Source organism: Ambystoma mexicanum, chromosome 9 (assembly GCF_040938575.1).
Source record: "Ambystoma mexicanum isolate Mex_15411 chromosome 9, UKY_AmexF1_1, whole genome shotgun sequence".
Classification (NCBI taxonomy): Eukaryota; Metazoa; Chordata; class Amphibia; order Caudata; family Ambystomatidae; genus Ambystoma; species Ambystoma mexicanum.
In genome coordinates, this window is record NC_090931.1 from 1,136,243,382 (window position 1) to 1,136,270,934 (window position 27,553).

At 46.4% G+C, this 27,553-nt stretch overlaps 1 protein-coding gene across 6 annotated transcripts in view; it reads right to left on the minus strand.

Annotated features, from left to right (window-relative positions):
- The window catches only part of MBD5 (methyl-CpG binding domain protein 5), an 802,917-nt gene that overhangs the window by 305,528 nt on the left and 469,836 nt on the right, over positions 1-27,553 (minus strand). For all 6 annotated transcript variants that reach the window (XM_069616504.1, XM_069616508.1, XM_069616506.1 and 3 more), the window contains one exon: positions 2,491-3,696. In XM_069616504.1, the coding sequence (XP_069472605.1) occupies positions 2,491-3,696 (1,206 nt within the window). The remainder of the gene's footprint in view (positions 1-2,490; positions 3,697-27,553) is intronic.

The window sequence follows — 27,553 nt, forward strand, 5'->3', positions numbered from 1 at the left end:
TAGCCCAAACTCAAAAGGTTTAAGTTTGTTTTACCATCAGATGGAATGCCCAGCTAGTGTGATATCCTCTAGTATTGTCATACCTGGAGAGTGAAAAGAGGAGCCTGCAGCGGCACAGGGGAGTGGAGTAAAATCCAAGATAGTGGATCAACCTTTTAAAGGCTTGGCCCAGACCCAAAACACTCATAGGTGAATCAGACACAGCTTATCACAGCCCCTCACTCATTCACATCCACAAGGTTGACCATCACACGAAGAACAACCCCAGGGGAGGGGTCACAGGGCTATATAAGCTCATTGTCCCAGTCAGGCAATGTGGGTGTCAGTAGTAGGAGCATGTGGCAAACGATTGGAGCAAGTTGGAGAGCAAGGAAAGGGTATGGAAGACGTGTGGGGATAGGAGAAGGTTGGCAATAAGAGGGGTAGATGAGCCAGTGTGTTGGTTGGAGTCATCTGAGGGATGTTGGTTTTAAAAGATCAGCAGGAGGTTAGTTGGATACATTTGATAGAGGTGGGTTCCGGAGGAGATTAGAGAAGAATATCAGGAAGAAGTATACAAGGTTAGAAAGGTCCTAGCTAGCAAGATCAGTAAGGCACGAGAAAGCACACTTGGCCCAAAGTAGGGATCCCGATCAAAAGTGATCAAGCCATGGTGGTAGACGGAACCAGCATGTGGCATGGCATCAAGGAGGCGCTGGACCAGGAAATGAGTGGTAATGAGGGAGGTCAGGACCCTAGAAGAGGGATAAGACCAAGCCCTTTAAACTCATCTGTGGAAACTGGAGAAGGTAAACTCATTTGGGGCAGTCTGCATATCGAAGAGAGGTTCTACCACTAGCTACAGCTGGTGACCGAGACAAAGCAATGACTACAGGAACTACAAGGAGCATTGGGGGTGGGCATCCCACCAGCAACCAGAAACAAGCAAGAAGAAGCCCAGAGAGTACCCTTGAGCCGGTGAGAAATGGGAAAGTACCCTGAACCATGTGAACTTTCTTAGGAAAGCATGATACTGCTGGAAATTTTGAAAAGAGAATCCGGACACCTTAGAACGTTGAGATTAATTCAGGAGAGAACCTTTGAGTGTTAATAAAATCTGTTTTTACCAAGGAATTGTATTCAGTCTCTTTCTGGACCTACTCTGCTATTTGACTGCAATCATAGGTGCAACAGAGAGGTGAGTTATTTAATTACCCAAAGACCAAAACAACTTTAGAAAACTCCAGTTCTGTTCACTACTACGAAGGTATGAGACATATTGGGTATGATAGGTGTTCAAATCACATTTCCATGCTCAGCCACGCTGAATTTTTACACTCCTTTTTGGATCGGAGGCAATCAGAGCTCACATTTCAGGGTCTGGGAACAGTGGATACTGTGAATATATCACTCATTTATTCTAATGCAAAAGCATTAAACTATTTGTGCAATATTAAGCCGAGTTCAAAGTGGGGGAATGTAAGTGTCTCGAGTACTTTCATTTACAACATTGGCTTTAACAACCCCACAGCCTGAGCTACCAGGGAATTGATACAATCCAAAAAGACAATCTCTTGTGCACAGAGGGTAAGGCGACTGACTTCTAAAATATACAAACTTCTAACTGCTCAATGCTATGACAAGCATGGGGTGGTGAGTATGGAGGAGTGGCACACAGATTGGTAGAAGACACGTCTAAGTAGACAAGGCAAAATATGCAGGATCGCAGCCAGTTCCTCTTGAAGTAGACCAGGGATAGAGCAGGCTTAGAAATCTTTGTACAGGTAGTATTTCAGGCCGATCTGTGCAAACGTGTTAACAGAAACAATTGTGGTTAAGAGGCTCGCCCAGTCCCCATGGGTTGGTTACCCAATAAATATCTAGATCCAGGGAACATGCCTGACAATGCATGGAGGAGCCTCTTGTGCCCACTGCAAGTCTTTGCTCCTGCAAGCAAATTCCTGTTGTCAATCAGATATTTGCATGCTGGGGAAATGCGGCAGCAGAACGTGAGGTATACATGGCACTAAACATTATCCAACACTTTGGCTTTGGAAATGGGCCCAAAGTGTTTATTTATATATCTATTTTATTCCATATGTTTATTAGATACTTATTCTAAAGAACAAATTGGTAATCATGACTTTCCTATGTGCGGTTTGACACCAGGATTCAAGGAGGAGTACATTACATTGTGGCAGAAATTAGATGTAATTAAAACTCAAGACAGTTTGGATAATGCATTTAAATTGCATGACGCCAGCATGAATAATTTCTTGTTGCCTATATTTAAATCCCCTCATAAATGAATTAATTAACTCATCACTGATTTATTTTAATTAACAATAGGCTGAGTTAGGGTATCAACATGAAAGGTGGATCAACAATAAAGTGGTATCTTTGTAAATCACTACAATCATATTCTTTTCTACTTCATAGAAAGTTGATTGCACACCAAATAAACCATAATACGTCAACACCACACATAATTAAGACAGTAAAAATAAGTACCTTCCCATCTTCGGAGATTTGCTGACAGGAATTGTGAACATCTTCTTCTCTCACTAATTTGCCAGGCCAGGCAGCTAGTCCTTTGATTTGACCCCAGACTAAATCCCCAACATTCAACGTCCTTGGCCTGTAATGTAACAACTCACTTGAAGAAGGGGAATCTGGAATCCTTAGGTCATCTTCACTACTTAAGCTTTTTGTGTCTGAAGGGCTAGGTGCACATCCATTAATACGTTTGGCGTGAAAGTCTCCATTATAATGTATATAGTCTTTCACAAAAGTACTTTCTAAGCTATTTGATGAACTTGGAGATTGTTCTTCCATACCCAAATCGTGATTGGGAATGCTCAGTAGGTCACCATATCCTCTGCCTGAGGGATGCCTGCTTCCATTCATATGTGCACATCGTTCCATGGTGTTCTCAAGCCTCTCTTTAAAACTAATCATAGTCCTTTTGTAATGATTGAACCTAAAATTCTCCTCCATATTTTTTTCAGTTTGACAGTTTCTTGTTGGTAACAATATTGGATGCTGTTCCCTTCGAAATAAAGGCAACGTGGAGGGATTATTAGGCCTTGCATGACAAGGGCTGTTGAACATCTGGTTTGAATGATCCAGAAATTCCTCACATTTCCATCTGTTTACATCCCCTCCTGGACTTTGCTCCCCTTCCCACTGATTTTTTAGTGTACTGCAACCTGTCGATTTGAAATATTCATACCCATCCAATTCCTCCAAATTTTTGGCATGCTCTGAATTTTTTTGTGTTCGTGTTCCTCTTGTATTTCTTATTCTGCCATCATGATCAGAGACAATGTTCCTTCCATGGATTACTGCACTAACAGCACTAGAAAGATTTAATGGATCCCCAATTGATGCAGTGAAGGCACTCATGGCACTCAGAGCTGGAATGGGACTCATTTGCGTTGTACTGTTAACTGCTGTTGTGATTACTACTTGCATTCCTTTGCTTGCTGCATCCACAACTGCTTTGTAGATTGCATCCACTGAGGTATCGCTCTGACCAGCTACACCAATGCTAGTTTTCGAATGTTGCCCTTGACTTGTTTCAAGTCTTTGCTGTATACTGCACAATGGATTTTGAAATGAAGGTAGTGTACTATTGGCGCTCTCTTGAATAGATGACATTCCTCTTTGAGAGTTTGTTTGCTTATTTAGAAAAGAGGCATCTTCCTGCATTCTCACCTGAAAAAACATAATGTCAAAGAAGTTGAGGTTCTATTTTACTCGCCAACTTCATTACTAACAACTATACATATTCAACTTGAAAACATTGTATATTCAATAAAATACAGAAAAGGTTCACTGCCCATCAACAAATCAATAACTAATTGATAAATGAAGGTATCAATGCCAAAGAAAGTTTTAAACATCATGTCAAATAAGTACAGCTGACACAAACCAAAAGAAATCATGTCATTTGCAGTTTAAAAACTAACATGTGGCTATAAATATTTTTCCCTGAAGTGGTGTTTCTTTAATATAAAGTGCTGTATCATGTTCACAAATACAGCTGAAAGGTTCAATTCAGCAATACCAGTGTACCCGGATAGCCAAATGCACCAACTCAATCTACCTTCGATGGGGACGAAGCTGAGCAGCAACTGATGTAGAAGCAGGACTCGGCGCTCCTACAAGATTGTTAATATCCTGCTAAAATATCTTGTTGTAAGTTGCTTAGAAGTAGTGAAACTTCAGGTGCTGACTTCTGAAGGTGCTGGCGTTGATTCAGCACACTCCTGGTGCTGCCTGTGGCTGGGAAGTGTGTAAATGGAGCGAGGCCGTGGGCTGAGCCGCGCCCCCATGGGAGACCAACGTTGCAGAGGGCTGCCAGGAGGTGGTTGTCCTTCAGTGAAATTGCAGAGGGGAGCAAAGAACTGCCAGCGGATTGGTGCAGCGTGAGCAGTAGGAGTGCCTGGGACCCAGCTGTGAATGCAGCAGTAAAGGTGACAGCGGTGCATCCTAGGGACAGTGGTCCCAACGAACTGGTGGACCCGGAGTCTGGCAGTGTGTGGAGGCCCCAGAGGAGGGCCGCTAGTGTTCATCTGTGCAGCAAGGGGAGTAGCACTGCCTCCTGGGAGAGCACGGAGACTGGCAGAGTTCGGGCTGCACCAGCCCAGCCCCTGCATCCACAGCCAGAGCTCCCCACTGCAGCATAGCTAAGGGAGCAGCAGCCAAGTACACTGGGGAACGGCAACAGTCTCTCCATGGTGTGGTGCAGTGTGGGCCGACCTCTGAACTCTACCCGACTTGTTTCTTTGTTTTTGCCTGCCGGGCAGTCACTCTGTCTTCTATCTGTTCTTTCTCGTGCTGCCCGACGATTGTGGCGGTGGGTGAGAGGGTTTTGGTTGCGGTGGCCGTGTGGCCCTTTGTGGTCCTCCTCCAGTCCCTTCAGATATTTGTCTTCCCCCTGCAGTCCTGGGTTGAGGCTGACGGCATTTTGGAGTTCCGGACTCTGGTGCGCAGGGTCGTCCTCGAGCCCCGGCGAGGGCCAGGAAGTTGTTTCTTTCCTGACTATTGTGAAGCTCCCTAGCAGTGGAAACCTTTTGCCGACCGGACTTTAAAGATGTTATCGATCTTCAGTCTTATTAATTAACTGCAACTGAAGGCTTTTTACTTTAGTCTCCAGCTGAGGGACGCTCTGAGGTTACTGTTGTACATTACAACGTGTGGAGGGACGTCCATGTGCGCATTGCAAGCAGCGCATAAGTGGGCAACAGAAGCAAGGAAGCAAAGGACCAGCTCCCCTCCTCTAATTGGGGGGTCCAATACACTGCAGTTGTGCGTCGCCTGGGCGGCACAGAGGTGAGGCGAGTGTGCGTCTAGGGCTAGGGCTTGGTGGCAATCCATGGTAGGGCGGCTACAGGAGTGTGCAGGGGAGCATAGTGGCTGGCAGGTACTGTCGAGGAGGCAGACCAACACTAGGCGGACGTTCTGGGGGCCCCACCTGGAACGGGGGCGACTCACGCACTGGCAATACCATGCCTGGCAGGGGACCAAGAGCCTTGGTGCCACTGACCCACAGGTGGCAGCCATCGGGTGGTGGATACGTGCAGTAGGGTTATAGATCTTGGTGAGGACAACTGGGGCAATACAGGACCAGAGGACAGGGTGCGCCTGGTGGGGACTGGGTGCACAGCAAGGAACACTCACAACAGTGAGCTGGCAGCAGGAGCAAAGTATCCTCGAACAGTGGAGAAGTGCTCTAGTGTGGACCAAGTGGGACGGAAGACCCATACGCGTACCTACGCTTTAGGAGGCCAGATATCTGGGGTGGATGGGGACGAGTGGAGAAAGTCTGGTTAAGCGAGGCCTCCCTCCTATCCACATCATGGCAAAGGAGAAGGGCAAGAAGGGCGACACAGCAGAGCAAGATCGACCAATTTGCTGTGAACAACCCTGCTGTTGGGCAACTGTGCACAAGAGAGTGCAGCCAGTGTGGACAATCTGACACAGGTCCAAACCATTTCATTAAATGATATCATGGGTGCCATTGCTGAGTCCCGGTCCTCGGTGAAAGAAAAAAATGATGGGCTGGCCTACAAGGTCTCATTTCTGCAGCAGGATATCCGCAAGTTGTCCTTGTTAGGGGGAATTCTCATTTCTCTGTTAATTTCCTTCAACCTTAGAGACCCCCAGCTCCTTTGCTGGACTTCAGGACTTTTTAATTTTACCCCTGGAGTGAGAGAGATCTTTTTCTCACTCTCATGTGTTTTGACCGGTTTTGGATTATATGTTTCCACTGTTTTGGAGTCTGACAAACTCCATAGGCATCTACCTTTTGTATGGTGACACACAGCAGTGTCACCGAGAAATCGTTTAGATTTCTCATAAGGTTTAACTTACTTTTCTTGTGTGAACTACAGTTACCAAGAATAGTAAAGTGACTTTTCTCTTTGTAGGTCCAGCACACACCATCTTCTGTGGAGTGCTGGGGGGTTACCTCATAGCCCCGTATCCTACATTTTATTGTAACATTTTTATGTGACCTTCACTATTTTAAATGGCTGGTGGCAGTGGTTTAATTTTCCTACCATTGTGTTTTTCTACCGCAGGCTGAATCCTCAGCTGCAGTAGAGCACCCATGGTTTGTGAGGTCTTTCTTGGGTTTTATTATGTGCGTTGAGCCAGGTTTGAGCCCTTCGTTTGTTTTGCCTTTGGCGGGCTTCAGGCCTGCAGCCCGCCTCTGGCTCCAGTGTGTATGGAAAGGCAGGATGTGAAAGAGGTTCCCGAAACTCCCCTGTCCCTTGTCTCTAGGAGTGCCTGAATGCAACCAGTCCCGATTGGCTGGCTGGCCTTTCAGGACAGCCACCCTGCTGTGTGATTGAAAGCCTAGGCTATGCATGAATGGGAGAAACCCACTTAAAAGGTAAGCGTTTTGGAACTAGAGGCAGAGTCGACCACTTGGAGAAATTCCTGATGAAGAAGCCGTGAACGAAGCCTACTGCATCCTCCTGGACCTTTGATTTGCCCGGTGAAGCCCTGCTGCTGTACTGAAACTCCTTTTTCACTTCGACAGAGAAGCTCCGGGAGGGACGACTTCTTCCCTTGGGTTAGTGGGACCAACTAACCGCGAGACGAACTCCACTGGACCATCTTCCCTGACTGGCTGTACTTCTTCCCTGCTGCAAGAACCGAGTACCTGGGGTCGAGTAATCCGTAGTCAAGTGCAATGTCTGAAATCCGGGGAGAAGCTCCAGGAGTCTCCTAAGGACCCGCCAGAAGCAGGACTACCAGCGCTCGAGTCTCGTCACCAGAGTGCAGGACCCAAGGAGTGAAGGAAGCCCAACCGGTATCCAAGATCCGCGACGGTGCTGTTTACTAAGCGCTGAAACCGCGAAGTGCAGCTGAACAGAAAATCCCCACGACTGAGGCTCAGGAACACAGGGTCTGCACCGCTGTAACAGGACAAAATCCAGCTGCACCACTCTTCTTCATACCAGAGGTACTGCTTACACTTGGGGTACTTAGCTCATTGCCTTCTAGCTGTGCTTTTCTCAGTTTGGATTTGCAGTGGCTTACTTATAGAGTTGATTCCAAGCCTCCATTCACAGACTTAACAGTCTGTGACCCTTCAAGTTATTTTCTAACAAACTTTCTAACTTTGTGCAAGACTGTGACTGTAAGAAGTGCCTCAACTCCATGGACTGTTTCAAATTGACTTTGGCTGTTGTGGCTCCCTGAAGACTCTTCTATCCCATTGACTTTGATATTGTTTATCCCTCATAAGTGGTAACTTGTTTTAGACTGTTATTGCTGGGAAAGGGTTGTCTACATTTCATTGGAATATTTAAGTGACCTCACATATACTGAGAACCTGTTTAACCTTTTTCCTTCCCTAAACGTTTCCTTTCTGCACAGAATCGGCAACGTATAACCAGTGTGATATATATGCCATTATTGTCCTTGTGATTGAAGTCACCTCAGGGTGTGGGAATTGTGTAAGAAGCATATACAAAGATTAGCCACTAACATGCTTTGATTCTGAAAAGTATTTTTTAAAGTATATTTACATTGTTACATGAATTGCCTTTTTGAAGAGCACTTATTTAAAACTTGTTGTTAATTAAATAAATCATTATTTATAACTGAAAACTTGAATGTAAGTCTTACTTGATTACTTGTGTTTACGAATTTCGTTGCTACAGCTCTACAGCTCACATTTACCCCTCTTGAGATAGGCCTGGCTGCTCAGTCACACTACCAACTTGTTAAGTAAAGACCTGTACCAAAAGGTGGGTTACCTAATACCAAGAAGATAAGTGTTGTGTAGACTCACCCAGTGTGACTACATCAATTCTTACCTAGAGTAGGAGTAGGTAGGAGAGGCAGAGCAGAGGAAGGATATCAGATACAGAGGACACACATGGGAAAACAACTAGCAGGAGAATCCCAAAAACTCATGGTCCAAGAGTGTAAAGCGGAAGACAGCGAACGGAGGTCGAGGCGGAATAACCTGTGGATCCTGGGGCTGCCGGTAAAAGATGAGGGTCCCGGCATATAGCTATTCCTACAACAGTGGCTCGCAGAGCTCATGGCACCAAAGAAACTTTCCAACTTCTTTTCGATCAAAAGAGCCCACAGGATGCCCATGGGTCACTCTCTGCCGGGAACAAACCTACGCACGGTCATTGCAAGACTGTTGAACCTCAGAGATAAAGATGCCCTTCTGCAGATGGCAAGGGCCACCGGCCCGATCACGTACAATGGCTCCCGTATATGTCTTTCCCCTGACTATACAAGGGAGGTGCAGCGGGCGAGGCAGTCCTTTGATTCAATCAAGCACTAACTGACCTACAGCGGCATTAAATACACCCCTTTTTCTCCCCTCGCAACTGAAAGTGTACTATGAGGCCAAAAGCACTCCTTTTCAACACTCCACAGAAGGCATGGGAGGGGTATGACATCAACATCCAGGAGACTGCGGCGGATAAACCGCAAAGGGAGAAGCAGCACCCCATGCCGGACCCAGTGTCCCCGTCACCCCCCTTGTACTCGCAAGATCCGGTGTCCCCGTGTGACGCTGGTAATGCCCCGGAACAGGGGGAAGATGGATGAACATGGGTAAGATGGTGACGCCGGACACTGGCGCAATTGTACAACCATAGTTCCTCCTATAGTCAAGCAACCTTACAGACTCGGCCTCAGACTCGCAGGGGGCTAGATACAGGCCCTGAATTGGGTTTTTGCATCGAGCTGGCGGATGCTCTGAATATGGTCGGGTTGATGGCCCTGCGTAGGATTCATGTGGACCCAGGGCGACAGGTACTTCATTTGGGGGAGAAGTGGAGGGTAGGGGGCGTTTTATTGTTACTGGTTTCACATTGCTTGGTGAAGATGGGAGGATCTTTGGGTCCTGGACCGTGGGGGGTTACACCGCGATAGGGAGGATGTACGATAGGGGGTGGGTCCATGAGGGGCTGGAGCCCTAGACAAGCACTCAGAGGTCAATGGTTCAAGATAAAGGGGCAACGTTCTTAACATGGAATGTGAATAGGCTATGCTCATGGATTAAACGCAGGCTTGTTCTACAATTTCTCAATAGGCACTCACCAGATTTCGCCATCCTCACCGAAACCCACCTGGCGGGGTTGCACTGTAAGTTCTTTATGCGTTCAAATTATAGAAAGGCCTTTCATGCCGGCTTCGCCACAGGGGCACAAGGGGCCATCAGCCTGGTGCACAAAAGGGTGCCTGTCTCAGTTATTGAACAGTGAACAGACCCACTGGGAAGGTTTGTGTTGATCGGGGGGGCTGTGGGGAGCCATATGGGGAATTGTAGCGGTTTATGCACCCACCCACCACTTCTCACATGTGATTTGCTTAACAACCTTTCAGAAACATGTAGTGAAGGGGGAAGCAGAGGTATGGATCCTGGGGGAGACTTTAACGATGTGATGGACACAGGTTTGGATACGACACACGTAGGTAACAGAAATGGAGAGCTTCCCACCAGACCCTGTTCCTTTGCTCAACATATGGGTTGGTTGGATAACTGGAGATACTTGCATGTGGGGGAGGTTGGGTACTCTCTTTTCTGGGGCCCACTCTACTTTCTCTAGATTCATCCCACTAGCTGATGGCCACAAACTGATCTCAGCAAAATTCTTGGCCAGCGGGATCTCAGACGATTCCCCGTGGCTAGTCAGGTTTAAGAGTGGGCACGAGAAACAGGCGCCCATATGGTGGCTGAACTTGTATTATTTGGGGTTCACTGAGACACCAGCGGATGCCACACAAGAATAATTCTCAATCAATGAGGGGTCTGTGGAAAGCCCAGTCACCGTTTGGGAGGGATATAAGACGGTACTCAGGGGCGAGGCAATTTTGCTGGTTGCAGCCCATCGAAAAATACAGGCATTGACAATAAGGGAGGCGGGGGCGGCCTTGGAGAATGCAGAAGCAGAATTGGTGGCCTATGGGTCAATGGCAGCTCAGCTTAAGCTGAAGACAGCACAGGAAGCACTTCGGAATGTTGGCTTGGATAACGCAAAGCAGGCAAACTGGCTCAAATGTAGCCAGCTCCATGAGACAGGGAACAAGTCGGCAAAGTTGCTTGCATGGCTATAGCGTAGGGAGTGGGGGAGTGGCCATGTGAGAGCCCTACAGAGCGACACCGGCAAAGCCCTGAAGAGGGATGACATGCATTACTTACGTAATAGCATTTCTGATGATTGTATCTGCTTAGATTCACATGCTGTGCATATGGTCTGACATCCAGTGGTAACCGCAGAGTATTGCATCTTGTCTTTCAAGGATCGAAAGGGGACGTCGGTATATGCGTGTCTGTAACACTATCCCTAACGTGACGTGTAGTGTACCTGTTACGCTCATCTGGGCCCCACAGGGGTGTCGATCGGATCCGGACAGCTGCGGTCTCCGTCAACGTGATGCGTAGTGCAGAGATGACTGTCTGACTGGCCCGACTAGTCTTGTCTGCTAGACCCGAAGAAGTATTTTCCTGCAAGTGGAGACAGGGATTAGCCACCTGTGGGTTTTAGTGATGGCCTCCCAACTGTTCTCGCTCTCCCCCACTAATCACCTCCGATATCCCCTTAGTAACCTCACCTTATGTTTGTAAAAGATGAGCTCTCCATCCTGCGTGTCTTGCAGGGACGCGTAGATACCAGTTACTTCACTGGTTTGAAGGCGTTGGGAGAGTTCCGGTAAGCATTGACTCTGAAGTCCCAGGCGGGATTGGTAAGTATCAAGTTCAAAGAGTTCAATGTGCCCGATGTTCACTCTTGTCCCCTTCCTTCCTTAAGTTGCAACTGAGTTCGTGAGAAGGCGGTCTCGTAGCTGCTGCCGCTGTCCGGTAACTATTGCATGCGTTAACGTGTTGTTTTTCTCCCTCTTTACAGATGCGGCATATGAAGATATGAAGAATAATACCGCCAGTGGTAAATCAGGTAAGTCTATGGTGGTAAGAGGTATTTGTTGATTCCCTTGGCTCACCTTGTTATTCTTGTGCCCCTAGGTGTACGTCGAAGAAATGATGGAGACAGTGCCGGATCGAAAGATGCTGTGAGAACTGGTGAGTATGGCGCCGTGCTGGAGCTGGCGAAGCGACGCATGCAGGACTGATGTACTTTCCAGGTCGGGAGATGAAATGGATCCGGAATCAGGTGAGGAATTTGAAATAAGTTCGTTTTCTAACCTTGTCCTTTTCTTCCTCTTTATTCTAGGAGCTCCCGATTCGAGGCGGGAGTGGCAGAAGACTGGATGCTGGCTGTAGGCACGCGGGCGTGGCAGAAGACTGGATGCTGGCTGCAGGCACGGTGAGAGTCACACTGCTGGATGCAGAATAACACGAAGCATGTGCTGCTGTTCGGGCCTGGTTTAAATAGCCTCCAAAGTAGTCCCAGGAAAGAAGTTCCCCAGGACCACACTCGAGTAAAAAATAGTCCCTGTAGTAAAATAGTCCCATCCAGGCCTCACGTTGGCTTGGATTTATTTGCAGCATGGTCTGCATGAGGTAAGTAATGTCTATGAGCCTGGCGCCTATGGCGCCAGGACTGATTTTTATTATGAGCCTGGTGCCTACGGCGCCAGGACCAAACCCAGACAGCCCCTAGCTGAGGCTGCTGTTTTTTTTTTAAATGTCTGGATGCCTGCTCCCGGGGCTGATGGGCTTGATCCGGATGCCCGGGGGTAGGCATCATGACAGTACCCAAAATCCCTCACGCGCCGAGGTCCCCCCGACTGTATTTTTTCTGCCATGTAGGAGCCCAAGGCTAATATGAGCGAGTACATAAAAGAAAGAAAGTCGTAAGAAGTCTATGTTCCTTCCACGCAAGCGGGGAGTAAGGGTGGGCGCATGTGAATCTAAGCAGTTACAATCATCAGAAATTATATTACGGTAAGTAATGCATGTCTTCTGATGCTTGTTAATCTAATTAGAATCACATGCTGTGCATAGACTAGCGAGCAGTACCTGGAGATGGAGGTGGGTTGTGAGAAGGAACAGTAGTGAAAAGATGTCTTAGTACTGCTTGTCCCACCTGAGAATTAGACCTAGAATCAGTATCCAGGCAATATTGTTTTGTAAAGGTGTGTACAGAACTCCAGGTTGCTGCTTTGCAAATGGACTCTAGGAGAACATTTGCAATGAATGCTATGGAAGCCCAAGTGCCTCGAGTAGAATGTGCTCTAGGCTTGGCAAGTGTGTAACAAAGCGTGATGCATTTGACTATCCACCTTGAGTTAGCTGACTTAAAGACAGGATCCCCTTCTCTTCCAGCTACTACTGAAATGAAAAATTGGTTAGTGTTTCTCAGCGGTTTCGTTCTTTCCAGGTAGAACATGACTGCCCTGCGCACATCTAACGTGTGTAGGCTCCTTTTGGCCATGTTAGTTGGGTTCTGGAAGAAAGTGACCGGTTCTATTGACTTGTTCACATGGAACTTGGAAATACATTTAGGCGCAAATCGAGGGTGAGTGCGCAGAACCACCTTATCTCTGTGGACAGTAACAAAAGAGTCTAGTACTGAAAGGGCCTGTTTTTTTTTGTTTTTTTATTTGCTTTTAGTTCATTTACAAGAAAAGAACCTTTGCAAAAAATATAAAATTCCAATATAAAAGAATTAATTGTCTCCAAATACAAATTCCAATACAAACATTTCCAATACAAAAAAGTTCATTGTCTCCACATATAAAATTTAAGCAATTCATATTAAAATGTATGCAGTACTCCTATCAGTCATCCTTTGCATTTTTCATGAATAGGCCTCTTTTAGTACGATTCCGCTATCACAGGTTAAATAAAAGGTACTTTCCAATTTATCAACTATGCGATTAATCCATTTTCAAAACAGTGCAAGTTCTTTTTCAATGTGCTTACAAAAGCTTACCACTTCATAAATTAAGGAATGATGGGCTTCTTGCACCATTCGAGACCATAAGGACTCCAAACAGTCCTCATAATCAACGTAAACAAATTTCATCAATCTATCAGTCCTAATTCCTTTAAAATGAGGGCAATAGACAATAAGGTGTTTCAGTGTTTCAAGAGGTGCATTGCAATCCTCAAAGCGACATCCCATTACATCTTTGATATGATATGATATGAGATATGATATGATATGGCATTTGTAACGCGCCTATACACAAGTGTTTCAAGGCGCGACGAGGCAGGGAGGGGGGAACAGAGGGAGGACAGACAACGATCCTACTAGGCCAGGTGTCATTCAGACCGCGCAAGTGCAGGGGTAGGGGGAGGGAAAAGTGCAGTACAAGGTAAGTAGAATAGAAATAAATAGATAAATAAATAAATAGGGCCAGCTGGTGGCAAGTGCAAGGTAAGTGCAGACAAGTGCTGGGAAGGGGGGGCTGTAGGGATACAGAGAACAGTCCCGCAGTGCAGGGGTTGCCAGGGAGGCAGTGCAAGTGGAGAGTGGCTGGGCCCAGGACCGAGGTTGGTGAGAGTGGCCAAGTTTCAGATTCAGTGCAGAATTTTGTGAAGAATTAGCAGGGGAGAGGAAGAGAGAAAGCAGAAGCAAAGAGGAAGGTTTTGAGGTGCTTCCGGAACCGGAGATGGTTCTCCTCAAGTTTCAGGGAGGCAGGAAGGCTGTTCCAGAGGGAGGCTTCTGCCGCGGAGAGAGATCTACCCCCAGCTCTTTGCTTCGAGAAGCGGCTGACACTGAGGGAGTTGGAGACGGATGAGCGAAGGGCTCGGGAAGGAAGATATTTAGGAAGAGAGAGTTGCAGGTATTTAGGTCCCAGGCCCCAGAAGGCCTTGTGGACAATGCAGAGGGTTTTGAACTTAATCCTCGCAGCCACTGGGAGCCAGTGTAGAGATTTCAGTCCTGGAGAGATACGGTCCCTGGGCTTGGGGCCAAGGACAAGTCTCGCAGTTCTGTTCTGGATGAGTTGCAGAGGGCGGAGAGTGGAGGCAGGCAGATTAAGATAGAGACTGTTACAGTAGTCCAGCTTCGAGAGAACCAGGGCTCGGGAGACAGTGAGCTTCTGGGGAAGGAGAGGAAGGGAATAATACCTCTAAGGAGGTGCAGCTGGTAGTGTGACTTCTTAGAGACGTCAGATATATGAGGAGAGAAGGAGAGTGAGGAGTCAAAGATGACCCCGAGGTTTTTTGCCTTGCAGGTAGGAGCAGGAAGAGGCCCAAGAGAGGCTGGCCAGAGAGCTGCAGGGAAGGAGGGAGTGGGTGTGCCGATGAGTAGAATCTCAGTCTTACTAGCATTAAGGCGGAGGTCGTTGGCAGCCCACCATTCCTGGATAGCAGACAGACAGTCAGAGATGAGGGCAGGAGAGGAGGAGGCCGAGGGTAGCCTGAAAATGAGCTGGGTATCGTCCGCATAGCACTGAAAGTTGGGGCATAGGGCGGCGATGCGGTGGGCAAGAAGTGCCAGTTACTGGTTGAAAAGCCAGGGAGAGAGATTAGATCCCTGGGGAACACCACAGGTGGAGATAAAGATGTCAGAGAGGAAGGACCCAAGATGGACCTGGGAGGGTTGATTGGAAAGGAAAGAGGTCAGCCACGCCAGAGCCTGACCAGTGATACCCAGGTTATCGCGGAGACGGTTGAGCAGGATGGCATGGTTGACAGTGTCAAAGGCAGAAGAGAGATCGAGCAGAATGAGAACACACGGAATGTTGGAGTCGAGGTTCAAGAGCAAGGCATTACGGATGTTCAGGAGAGCAGTTTCCGTGCTTCTGGCCGCTCTGAAACAGGATTGGTGTTCATGAAGACTACCAACAGCTTCAGCATGGAGGTTAAGCTGGGAGATGGCCAGTTTCTCCAGGAGCTTGCCCAGGAAGGGAGTGATGGAGATTGGGCGATAGTTAGCCGGGCAGGAGGGGTCGGCAGAGGGTTTCTTAAGAAGAGGGTGCACAAGGGGGGATGGGAAGACTCCAGAGGCGAAGGAGAGGTTGCAAAAGTCAGCCAGGGCAGGAGCCAGGGAGTCGATGTGGTCCTTGATAGTTTTGGAGGAACAGGGGTGAACCTGTTTAGACGAGACTTTCATAGATCGGACTTGTCTGGAAACTTTGTCAGCAGAGAAAAGGGGAAAGGCAGAGAAGGAGGGAGGAGGGGTGGCTGCAGAAGGGCCGGAGGAAGAGCAGGGAAGCGAGGGAGGGAGGTGATAGGAGGAGAGTGAGGACAGGATGTCCTGAGTTTTAGAGATGAAGTGAGAGGCCAGTGCAGTACAGAGGGCCTGGGAGGGGACAGGAGAGGTAGAGACTGCAGCAGGGGTGGCAAGCTCCTTGCAGATTTTAAAGAGTTCGGCCGAATTGTTAGATGCCGCAGAGATGCGGGCTTGGATAAGGGCTCTCTTCTTGGTGAGAACGGAGAGACGGTATTGCCTTTGGAGCAGGCGGCAGGCCAGTTTGTCAGAGGATGAACAAGAAGCACGCCATTTCCTCTCTGCCACCCTGCACTTGCGTTTTAGGGTGACGAGATCCGAATCATACCAGGAGTTACATTTGGCTTTGGGCTTCAGGCGGATTCTCATGACAGGGGCAAGGATATCAAGAGTATCAGAAATAGCAGAGTGGAGCAAGGAGAGGGCTGTGTCAGGGTGGGAGTCAACCGAAGGGGGGGGGTTAGAAGGTGGCAGCGAAAGCCTCAACTGACACGCGCTTCATGGGTCGGATGACCGAGAAGGTGGGTGGCAATGATGAGGGTGGCTTGGCCTGTGGGGTAGGGAGGGTGAGGTGGGAGGATAGGAGAAAGTGATCACTCCAGGAGAAAGGAGTGGAGAGAGGGACTGAGAGGGGAAGGTCAGAAGAGATCAGAGCATCAAGAGTGTGCCCTGCAGAATGACTAGGCCCAGATGGGAGAATAGAGAGTGAGAGAGAGTCGCAGAGGTCACGAAAGAGTCCAGTGGGGGGACAGGAGGCATCTAGGTGGATGTTGAAGTCACCAAGGAGGAAGTTGAGTGGTAGTGGACAGGAGTGAGGAGGAGAAGTCAGCCCACTCGGAGAGGAAGGAGGAAATTTGACCAGGTGGCCAATAGATAGTAGCCACGGTAAGGGAATGGCTAGGAGAGAGAGAGAGTCGGCAGACAAGACATTCAAAAGAGGAATAGGTCTGCGTAGGAGTGACAGTGGCAGGAATCCACTCAGGGAAGATAAGGGCAACACCCCTTACCGCACGGTTGGGCCTGGGCACGGAGAGGATCTTGTAACCGTCAGGTAGGAGTGTGTTAAAGCTGGTGACAGAGCTGGCTGTGAACCATGTCTCAGTGAGACCGAGGGCGTCAAGGTCCAGTTCCTCAAGAAGGTGACAGATATCAGAGGAATGCTTGATGGCAGAGCGAGAGTTAAGAGTGGCAATGTGGAGAAGGTTGCCATCCTTGAAGGACTTCCGGGGAGGGGTACAGATCAGAGGTACGCCCTGCGGAGGTGTAGAAGAAGGAGGTGAGGAAGGAGCAAGAGAGGGGGCAGGGAGGGAGGGTAGAGGCAAGGTAGCCGAGGACAGACGAGGGGGGACAGCAGGAGAGGAAGTTGATGAGGCGAGGGAAGCGTCTATCAAAGAGGTGAAGGTTGGCCTGAGGGCCTTGGACCAAGACGGTCCCATTAGCGTAGACATTAATGATGGCCTTAGAAGAGTGGAAGGGGGCCAAGAGGACATCCCAGCGGGTGCCACCATTAATGGGAGAAGAGGAAAAAGGAGAGAGCACAGAGACCATATGAGGGGTCCATAGGTCAGGCGAAGGCACAAAAAAGAGGATGTCAGTGAGAGTTTCCTTAGAGCAGGCACTAGTGTAGGTGTCAGCGATAGGGAGGCCTGGGTTGGAGACCAGGATGTCCTTTTTAAACTTTTTCCTACCGGATTTAGTGAGGAGAGCAGGATAGTCAATAGAGAAGCAGTTAGAGAAGATAGGCGAGATAGAGAGCACCATAGAGTAGGAGGGTGTGGGGGGGGGAGACAGACGATGTGAGAGCCTGCAGACAGGAAGAGAGCGGCAAGCACAAGTTTACCACATTTAAGAACAGCAACAGTAATGCGTTTTAGGTACACAGTGGAGAGTCCACCTAAGTTTGAGAATCCTGCGAGGGGAGAAAAACCCTAGTTTACCACATTTAAGAACAGCAACAGTAATGCGTTTGAGGTTTTGAGAACCAGGAAGGGGGAGGGGAGAGCAGGCACAACAACGCGCTCTGAGCGCAGATGTAATTTCATGATTATTTTTAAAAGGAGCACACAATGTACTCACAGATGCAAGCTAGGGTCGGGCAGGGCTTCACAGGGCCTGCAATTCCCTCAGGGCTCCCGGCGACCGCTCTCCCAGGCTCCAATTTTTAGTCCTTTCTCTTGTATGATAAAGATTAAATCTAAATCGAATATATGCTTTCCTAGTAGTTTCACAAGGAAATAATGTGATATGAGCATATCGTGAGATACGCTGCTTTAAAAATGCATCGTATTCTTGGTATAATTTATAAATCCTAATCTGATCGATAGTTAAGCATCAATCTAGATCAAAAAGATTTTTTTACGCATAGCAAGGTTGGTGATATGCATCATGCACTGTGATATTTGCTTCACTCAATATTTGTTGCATTTTCATCTGATATTTGTGGAACGAGGCCGAGGTGTGTGAATCTAACATCTTGTTCATATCCACGTACAACAAATTAGTAGGTGGATAATACATTTTCACATAATTGGAAAGCTGTCTCCATTTCCATCGGGTCGATAATGAAACCAACCCCAATTCATGTCGAATAATGACATTAGGTATGGACATTGGTAGGAACATCGAAGCTTTCAAAAGTGAGCCCTGTAGGCAATCCAGCATAGCAGTCATATTGCAGAGAAAAATATCGAATGCATAAAGGATAACACTCTCAGCCTTCAGTTCCATAAATTCAATTAACGGCATTAACGAAAATTTACAAACCCGTGAAAAAATCCTTTTCATTTGAGAAACAAGCGGTCTGGTCTTGCACTTAATAATATCCGTCCATGAGTTCACGGAACTCTGAGCCGAGAGATGGTACCCTAAGTAGATTGTAGTATTAATACATGTTATCTGTATGTCCATGATATGCCATCTGAAATTGCCTTTTTTCTGTTTAGGTCCGAAATGCATGCTAGCAGTTTTTGCCGGATTTGGAATCAAGTTATGTTTATTTGCAAATTCCACAAAGAGTGTTATTTTGGTTTGGAGGCCTGCCGGAGTTGGGTCAAATAGAATAATGTCATCTGCAAAGGCCATCCATTTCAGGGAAATACTCCTGACCTTCACAGAGAACAAGTTCTTATTTTCCCAATCTTTATCAAGATCTGACATATAAAGGTTAAATAGGGTTGCTGCAAGATTGCATCCCTGTTTTAGCCCCAATGCTGTTCCTATTGGAGCTGTAGTACCTCCATCCATTGAAACTTTTATTCTATACGATGTATTTGTGTGTATTTCTATAATCCAAAACATCAAAACACTCGGAATACCCATTCCCAACATTTTCATCCATAACAAATTGCGCACTACATTGTCAAATGCTGCACTCATATCTATCATTGCAATGTACACTGGGTTCGAGTTCTTGTTCTTTGCTCCTGCAATAGCGTAGGCTAGGGTAACTGCATTTAGGGTTGTGCTCATATTCTTCCTGAAACCAGTTTGATATTCAGAATATAGGCCCTTTATTTCAATGTCATTGAAACTTTTATTCTATACGATGTATTTGTTTGTAGTTTTATAATCCAAAACATCAAAACACTCGGAATACCCATTCCCAACATTTTCATCCATAACAAATTGTGCACTACATTGTCAAATGCTGCACTCGTATCTATCATTGCAATGTACACTGGGTTCGAGTTCTTGTTCTTTGCTCCTGCAATAGCGTGGGCTAGGGTAACTGCATTTAAAGTTGTGCTCATATTCTTCCTGAAACCAGTTTGATATTTAGAATATAGGCCCTTTATTTCAATGAATTTCTCCAGATCCTGTAAAAGTAAAATCGCAAAGATTTTTGCTTCAGTATAAATTAGAGAAATCGGCCGATAGTTTTCAGGAAGGAAAGGATCATCTCTTTTAAATATGGGGACTATATTTGCAGTTAGCCATGATGGTGGGATTTCCCCAGATTCAAAGATGGTTTCAAATTTCATATTAATGATTTCTGCCCACATAACAGGATCCGCCATATAAAGACAGGGGGGAAGTCCATCAGGACCTGCGGCCTTAGAATAGGACAGCTGTGAGATTGCCCAGATGATATTGCTAAGGCTCCACTTCGGCCGTGGTATAGTAGTAAGATCAACTGATAAGCTCATACCAGACTGAAATTTATTAGGTAGTTGATATTTAGCAGTTATGTACTTTACCCACGTTGATTCAGAGATGCAATTTGGCATAGATAATGAGACTTTTTTGAATCCGCATTTAAAGTGCGCCAAATAACACGAGTATCATGTGACACGATAGCTTGTATTAATGCACAATTCTCCTCATTATGTCTTGATATACGCGCACATTTTAAATTGTGTTTATAAAGCGACATAATTTGACGCCGCTTTTCCAATTTTTCCCAGTTACCTAATTTACTATGTTTCAATTTTCTTATAGATTTATTTTTTTCCCTTTTTAGCAATTTACATTTTTGATCATAGGTGTGAGTGTGCTGTACCATTGTTCGATTTTTCCGAAATGTATTCAATACCTTTGTAACTATTTCAGAATATTCAGTGCTAGATAATCTTTTGAAATTTGCGCAGTCCTGCCTCCCTGCTTCAAACAATATCTGTTTGACAATTTGATTGCATATCCCATTATTCCATCTAATGGAATGTTGCGGACGATTAATTTCCACCACTGCTAATGTACTATTGGCTCTAAGCTGTTGACATTTCAATTTCAAGGATGTAGTCAGTTGAGCATGATCACTGATAAGAATCTGGTTTATTTCTAAAGGGGCCATGAGAGTGATAAGATTACGAGTGACATAAATGAAATCTATCATTGATTTCTTCTGTCCTCTTTCCCATGTTATTTTAGATTTCATTTCATTGGACACTAGGAGATCAAAATCCCAATCAGTTAAAAGTTCTCTGAACTTGGCTCCTCTCCTACACGATCATTTGATAAGTTAGCAGAGCCAATTTCATTTACATCTCTACAGTCACAATTGAAATCCCCCCCTACTATAATCTCATAAAACTGATACTTATCAGTAATAGATTCCAAACATGCATTCAAGTCATCAAGCATTTCGTCCAATGTTACATTCGCAGGGTTCCAGTATAGAGAAATCACAATTAATGAGGAGTATCCACTAAATGGTATCTCAAGGTGAATGCCTAATAAACTTACAGAGTCCCAAAATAATGTGGATTGCAGTTTAAGTGAGGTATGAATTGCAATTGCTAAATCCCCAAAGGGGCGCCCCTTTAAATTTCGTTAAGCTATTTAGATTGTTGTGCCAATTCATTAAATTCCCAAATCCACACGAGTTCCAAGACATAATTTTGAGTTTTGTGTAGTTGAATGGCTATGTAGGGGGAGGCATAGTTGTTGATGGAGTATTAGAACTCAAGATGGCCGAGAGCATTGGCTCCAACCAAGGTAGTCCTTTTGATTTGGCAACAGCTTTGAGGATTTCGACTAGATCCAAGTCAGAACATTCTTTTAATTTCAAAGTCGAACCACTCAAATCGTAGCAGTTTTCATCAGAGGATCCTGGGGGTTCTAAAAAGACAGCAGCATCCTCCTTGGTTTTAAAAGTGAACAATACAAAGCCTTCCCTTTTTATGTCATCCCGGCAGAACCAAATAAATTTCATTATGGCCTCAGAACTGAGATAACACAATGCTTTGTAGTTATTTGATCTAGCCATAGATACCCTGGAAATATCCTCCGATTTCACCATTCTCAATTGGGTAATTTTGGAAAATAAGGAGAATATAAATGATCGATTAATGCGTCTATCCATCAATTCTACAGCATTCCCCTCAAACCCAATTGTATGCAGCCTTGTAACATCTGTGTGTGGGGATCTCATTGGAATTAAGTTTGAGACTGGAGTATCCACCATTCCTTCTTTCAAGGATTGATTTTGTGGGAGTGCCCTATTAACAGTTGCATTTTGGTTCTCTAAGTAAAACTTTTACTCAGTGCTTCATATATTTCATCAGGATTAAACAAAGTACCATTGTCATTAAGACTTTGTGATACTGATCTACGTTGTGAAGGACCGTGAATAGATGTACAGTTTGTGTCTGTGCAATACCATATAATTCAACTTGTGGAGGGCAACTAATGTTAGAACTCTCAATAAAGGGCATCTTCAATGTTTCAGTCAGTGCTATTTTTTTACCCATACCATTAACTGTCGTTATCGACTTGATCGTATTCACCCCATCTGCTAATATATTAGTAGTTTCGACAGCCTCTACTTTTGTGGTTTTACCCATACCATTTACTACAACTAAGGGCATTTTATTATTCTGCTCGCCTTTATTGTTCACAATTGATTCCCTACACACCACATGCGAGCATACTTCGCTATAAGATTTTCTTATTAGCGGATGCGAATCAACACACCTAGAGGTGCCATATTGTGTAGTGCCAATTTTCCTAGTGCAGGTTCTCCCTATTATTGGGAAATAGCTGGTTAAGTTGGTTTTAGCTTCAATACCTATTATCGGTTTGCTTACAGACATTACTCCTTCTTTATCATTATGTACTAAAGCCTTCCAAGGTATCTTACATGTTTTGGCTCTAATAGGGGGTTGAGAATTGGATGGATCCCCAGAAGTATTATTTCCTAGCATTATATTTCCAGACTTCAAAGTTTGAGTCTTGGAAGGGACTGCTACCTCTAGATCCATTATAATACCATTTTTGTTCTCTTCCTCTACCAAAGTAGTGGCTGGGGTCAAAGCATCTTGACTTTCTTTAGACAATTGTTCTACATCTATATGTTCATCGTCAGTTAGTTCTAAGTTAGGAATAACTCTATTTACCCTTGCTGATTCTCTTGCCTTATGAGTCATTGCTTCCTTCTTTCGCTTAGCATATCTCTTAACAGCACGCATATGCATTCTTTTTACTCGACGGGACATGAAAGTAGATGTCTCATTAGATGCAACATTTTCAAGCTCCGTCTTTTTTTGTTGTTCAATTATTCAACTAATGTAGAAGGACTATCGGGTATCGATAGGGATGCCGATAAAGATGGTTTCGTATTTGAGAAGTAAGTTGCAATGGTAGAATTCAGTATGTTAACTGATGTTTTGATCTCTTTCAAATCATTTTCACATTTACACTTTACAGGTTCAAGTAAATTGTCATGGTTGCTCCGTTGTAGACCATTTAGGCATTTACTGGAACTCCCAACAAGTGCATCGCTAGTTCCTTGCTCGACGATTTCAGACTTAAGGGATGTAAAGGTATCGACTGCAGTTATGAACCCCTCAATTCTGTCCATTTTGGAACATAAATGATGTAACATAGCCTTGATCTCCCTGAGTTCAAGGTGTGTGAGTTCATGACCCTTGTCAAGGAGATCCAAGATTTTGGTAACCACCGGAAGGGAAGTTGGAGAGTGTTCACTTCCATCCACATCATTGTTATCCGCCACAGATTCATCCCGTAAATATTTACTTTGGGGTTTAATCTGATCAGGAGAATAAGAAAGTGCATGCTGGGTTGTTCCCAAATGTTTCTCATCTAATGTATGGTCATCAATCTTAGTACATTGTCTACCCTTAGATTTGCTAAGGTTGCCCATGTTTGTTGTTTTATATACCAAGGGAGTCATCATACTAATAGATTGATTAATTTGTGAGTCCAGTGCAACCATCCACTGTATAGTAGTGTTAAATTGCTCTTTAGTAGGAGTGCAGGGAAGCGATACAATCATGCAATCACTCATATTCACATCCACAAGGTCACTTACTGCAACCAGTATTTGAACATCCATGCACTCAGATGATGTGGCATGGACTTGTGCTAAGTGAGTAGCTTGATTTGCGTAATCTATGTCAGACTGTAGATCAATAGGAGTGCCCCCAGCCAAAGCATCCGTTAATAGCGGTTGCTGATATGCAGTATTACCTTTAAACACCATAGAATCTATGGTAAGTGATGTTAAAACTTTAGTAGTAGCCTCCGTGCAACCGCTGCTTCGCAATCCTTGGACCATTTTTAGTTAAATAGCGTAAAACTACGATAAAATCTACAAAATACAACAATTATAAAATCTTAGTTCTTTCAACTAAGCAGTTTCACAGAAGACTCCCTTGCCTAATACAAGACACAATATATTCGAAGGGCCAACCTATTCAGATAAAATAGCAACTCTTTTTGTGCATAAAACTTCCAAATGCCCCCAGATCTAACCAGACAGACCAGCAAACAGTAATAGACCGGCAAACAGCCGACAATACTTATCAGGTGCTTTGCAGATGCGAAGCACAAATGCGCTACTCTGGCTGGTTGTGATGAAGTGGCACTCGTATGGGGCACAGCGGCTGTGGTCAGGGACACCTAAACAGGATCAAAGAGGAAATACCTCCACAGTCTCCTGCTAAGCTAAGCACCAACAGCACCTAACAGCGCACAACAGCCAGTTGGCTTATCTCCGAAGGGCTTTACGCCACAAGGGTGGATGACAGTGCGCTTTGAAGGTCTGTCAAGTCACGTGCTGGATCACGTCACGAGCGCAAGTCCCGCCTCCTTACAGCAGCGCTCGTGCACCTGCAAGAGCTTCTTGATAGCTCGCAGTGCAGGTCAGTTCCAACCAAGTGAAGACATTTGTTCTCCAAAGTCAAAAGCACAATATGCCCACACAATACGCGCCGCTCGGGCGGATGACAGTGCGCTTTGAAGGTCTGTCAAGTGACGTGCTGGATCATGTGACGAGCGCAAGTCCCGCCTCCTTACAGCAGCGCTCGTGCACCTGCAAGAGCTTCTTGATAGCTCGCAGAGCAGGTCAGTTCCAACCAAGTAAAGATGTTTGTTCTCCAAAGTCAAAAGCACAATATGCTCACACAATACGCCCTGTTGGGCGTATTGGGCCTGTTGTTCACTAACCCTTCTAATAGAAGTGATCGCCACTAGGAAGGCTGTCTTATAGGTAAGGTCCTTTAGGCTTGCCTTGTGCATAGGCTCAAAGGGGGACCCCCTGAGTCTAGTCAGAACCACATTTAAGTCCCAGCCGGGAGCTGCGTTAGAAATGCGGGGATGCAGATATAGTCTCTCTATATGCCGATGATGCTCTTCTCTATATCCGCTCCCCCGAAACTAACCTTGCCCCAATACTTGCAGACATTACTCTCTTCGGGCGGATCTCCGGTCTCACAGTGAACTGCTCTAAATCAACCCTTTTTCCTCTCTCACCCAGCACGCTCCCCCCTCCCGATACCTTGGGATTCGCATGGGCCCAATCTAGATTCACTTACCTGGGCGTAGTGGTGTCACGGCATACTGAACGAGTCTTGGACGATAATTTTCAGTCATACCTCACGAACCTTATGATAAAAATACAGGCCTGGAACAAACTCCCGATCTCACTGGCAGGCAGGATAGGGGTACTGAAGATGGTGGTACTCCCCCAACTCCTGTACAGGTTTACTAATATTCCGCTGTGGCCAGGAGCTGAATTCTTTCAGACATTGACACGCTCTCTTAACTCCTTCCTCTGGCATTCCGGTGCGGTCCGCCTTAAGCTTAAGACCCTCTCTGCCCCAATGGAGGCGGGTGGCTTTGGGGCACCAGACTTCCTCAAGTACTGGCTGGCGGCTCAACTCCAGCATACTGCACACTGGTTCAACATATCAGACCCCCCACCCCATGTTAGACTGGAAAGGCTGTCAGTCAGCGACCGTGACATCCGATCTCTGGTGTTCATACCAACCCCGGCGATGCCAGACTCACTGGACCCAGCGACATGCACATCCTTGGCCTTGTCCAAAGCCTGGCAAATGTTGGGCATCATCCATCCCTTTCACGGTAACTTCCCAATTTGGAATTTCCTCCCCGGAGTCCCACGAGTTCCTCCCTCCGTGGTTCGCACATGGGCCGAGGCGGGTTATGAGCTGCTGCGCGATATATTCGAACAAGGTAATTTTATAGAATGGCCCGACCTCCCGGCCCCCCTTAGACTGAAACCCTCCGTCTGGCTTCAGTACTCATCCCTACGTAGAGTCCTCAAGCACAAGTACACAGGCTTCCCAACATTGCCACCAGACGAGCCTGCAATCACCGAGCTTTCCTCACCTGAACCAATGAGGGGCAAAATCTCCAGATTGTACACCTTACTCCAAACCAGATCACCCCCCACATTCCCCAAACTACGGCGCTCCTGGGAGACAGATCTCGGCCTCGAGATAACCGATGAACGCTGGTCCCACATGTGTGCACGGATCCATGGTGTGTCCTTCAACTCCCGGTTCAAACTGATCCAATTTAAGGTGACCCACAGGTACCACTACACCCCGACCAGGCTACACCACATCTCTAGCGACTCCTCCCCCAGGTGCCCTAGATGCGGCTACGAGGAGGCCGATTACATCCACATGATCTGGGCATGTCCTCGACTCACCCAATTCTGGACCTCAGTGTGCTCCACTACATCGACCATCCTCGAATCTCCCATCCTTCCATCTCCAATGAAATGCCTATTTCATGATTTCCCTGAACTCCACCGCGACTCCAGGAAACTGGCCGGCCTTTGCATGCTACTAGCGGTGCGTACAATCCTACTCTGCTGGTTACGGCCTACCCCCCCCACCCACGCGCAGTGGCTCAAAGCAGCTACATGGGCCTCCGACACTGAAGAATCCTGGGCGGTCCAACAACCCGCCTGCTCCAGGCCTAGAGACATATGGCAGAAGTTCCGCTCGTTCATGTCCTCCACCAACACCGACGCAGATTCTGTATCCCCAGCTCCCTCTCCTAACTCAGCCTTAGGGGGCCCCTGAGCTGTCTTTCATTTACCTGTTATTTCGACCCTCGATGGACCCCCAGGTGCATATGTCGTTACCTTTTCCTTTATGTATCCCATTGATATGTATTGCATGTAACATGCCGATTACCCTGTTTTGCTTCCAAGGCTCTATTGTAATTCACCTGTTTCTGTGTTGCCAAGCTGAATGAATAAACAAAAGTTTAAAAAAAAAAAAAAAGAAATGCGGGGATGAAGCCTCTTAACCCCTTCCATGGAAGCCTTAGTAACTGGTATTTCCCCCCATCGACACCTTTTGTTGTGACGTAGTGTAGGCTGAGAGAGCACCTAAGTGAACTTTTAGGGAATTAAAAACCAGGCCTGAGTCCAGTAAGTGGGTCAGGTACAATACAATGTGAGTAGGAGAACAGTCAATGGGATTGACGTTCTTGGCATTACACCAGATAACAAAGTTTTTCCATTTACGGGAATAGCAATACCAGGTGTTGGGTTTTCACGCTTCCCTGATTATGTCCATACATCGCTGAGGCAGTTGAAGGTGTCTGAACTCTATGACCTCAGGAGCCAGGCCGCTAAATTCAGAGTTTGCGGGCAGGGGTGCAGTGTCTCTCCCCTATCCTGAGGCAACATGTTGTATGGGCAGGGCAGTTTCATCGGAGGAGAGAGGGACTTCTCCATCAGATGAGAGAACCAGTGTTGGCGGGCCCACCAATATCATGGTGACTGGCTCCTGGTGCATCTTGTGCACCATCTTGTTCAGTAAGGGAGTCAGGGGGGAACGTAAACACATTTCCCAGACCATGTTATCCAGAGCCCGTTCCCCTTGGAGCGGTTCTGTGGGTACCTGGAGGCAATGAGCGTTCTCCAGAGTTACGAACAAGTCGATCTCTGGGAAACCCCATTCTGCGAAAATGTTGGAGACAATGTTGTCTTGTAGTCGCCATTCAAACTCTACGGGCAGTGGGAAATCTCTGCTGAGCACGTCTGCCAGAAGACTGAGTTCCCCTGGAAGTATTGGGCCAACAGGAACAACCTGTGTTTGAGAGTCCATATCCAAATGTTTTGGGACAGCTTGTATAGCCATGGAGACTGTGTGCCCCCTTGTTTGTTCAGGTAGTATATGGCTGTGGTGCTGTCTGTCAAGATCAGGAATGTCTTCACCTGTAAC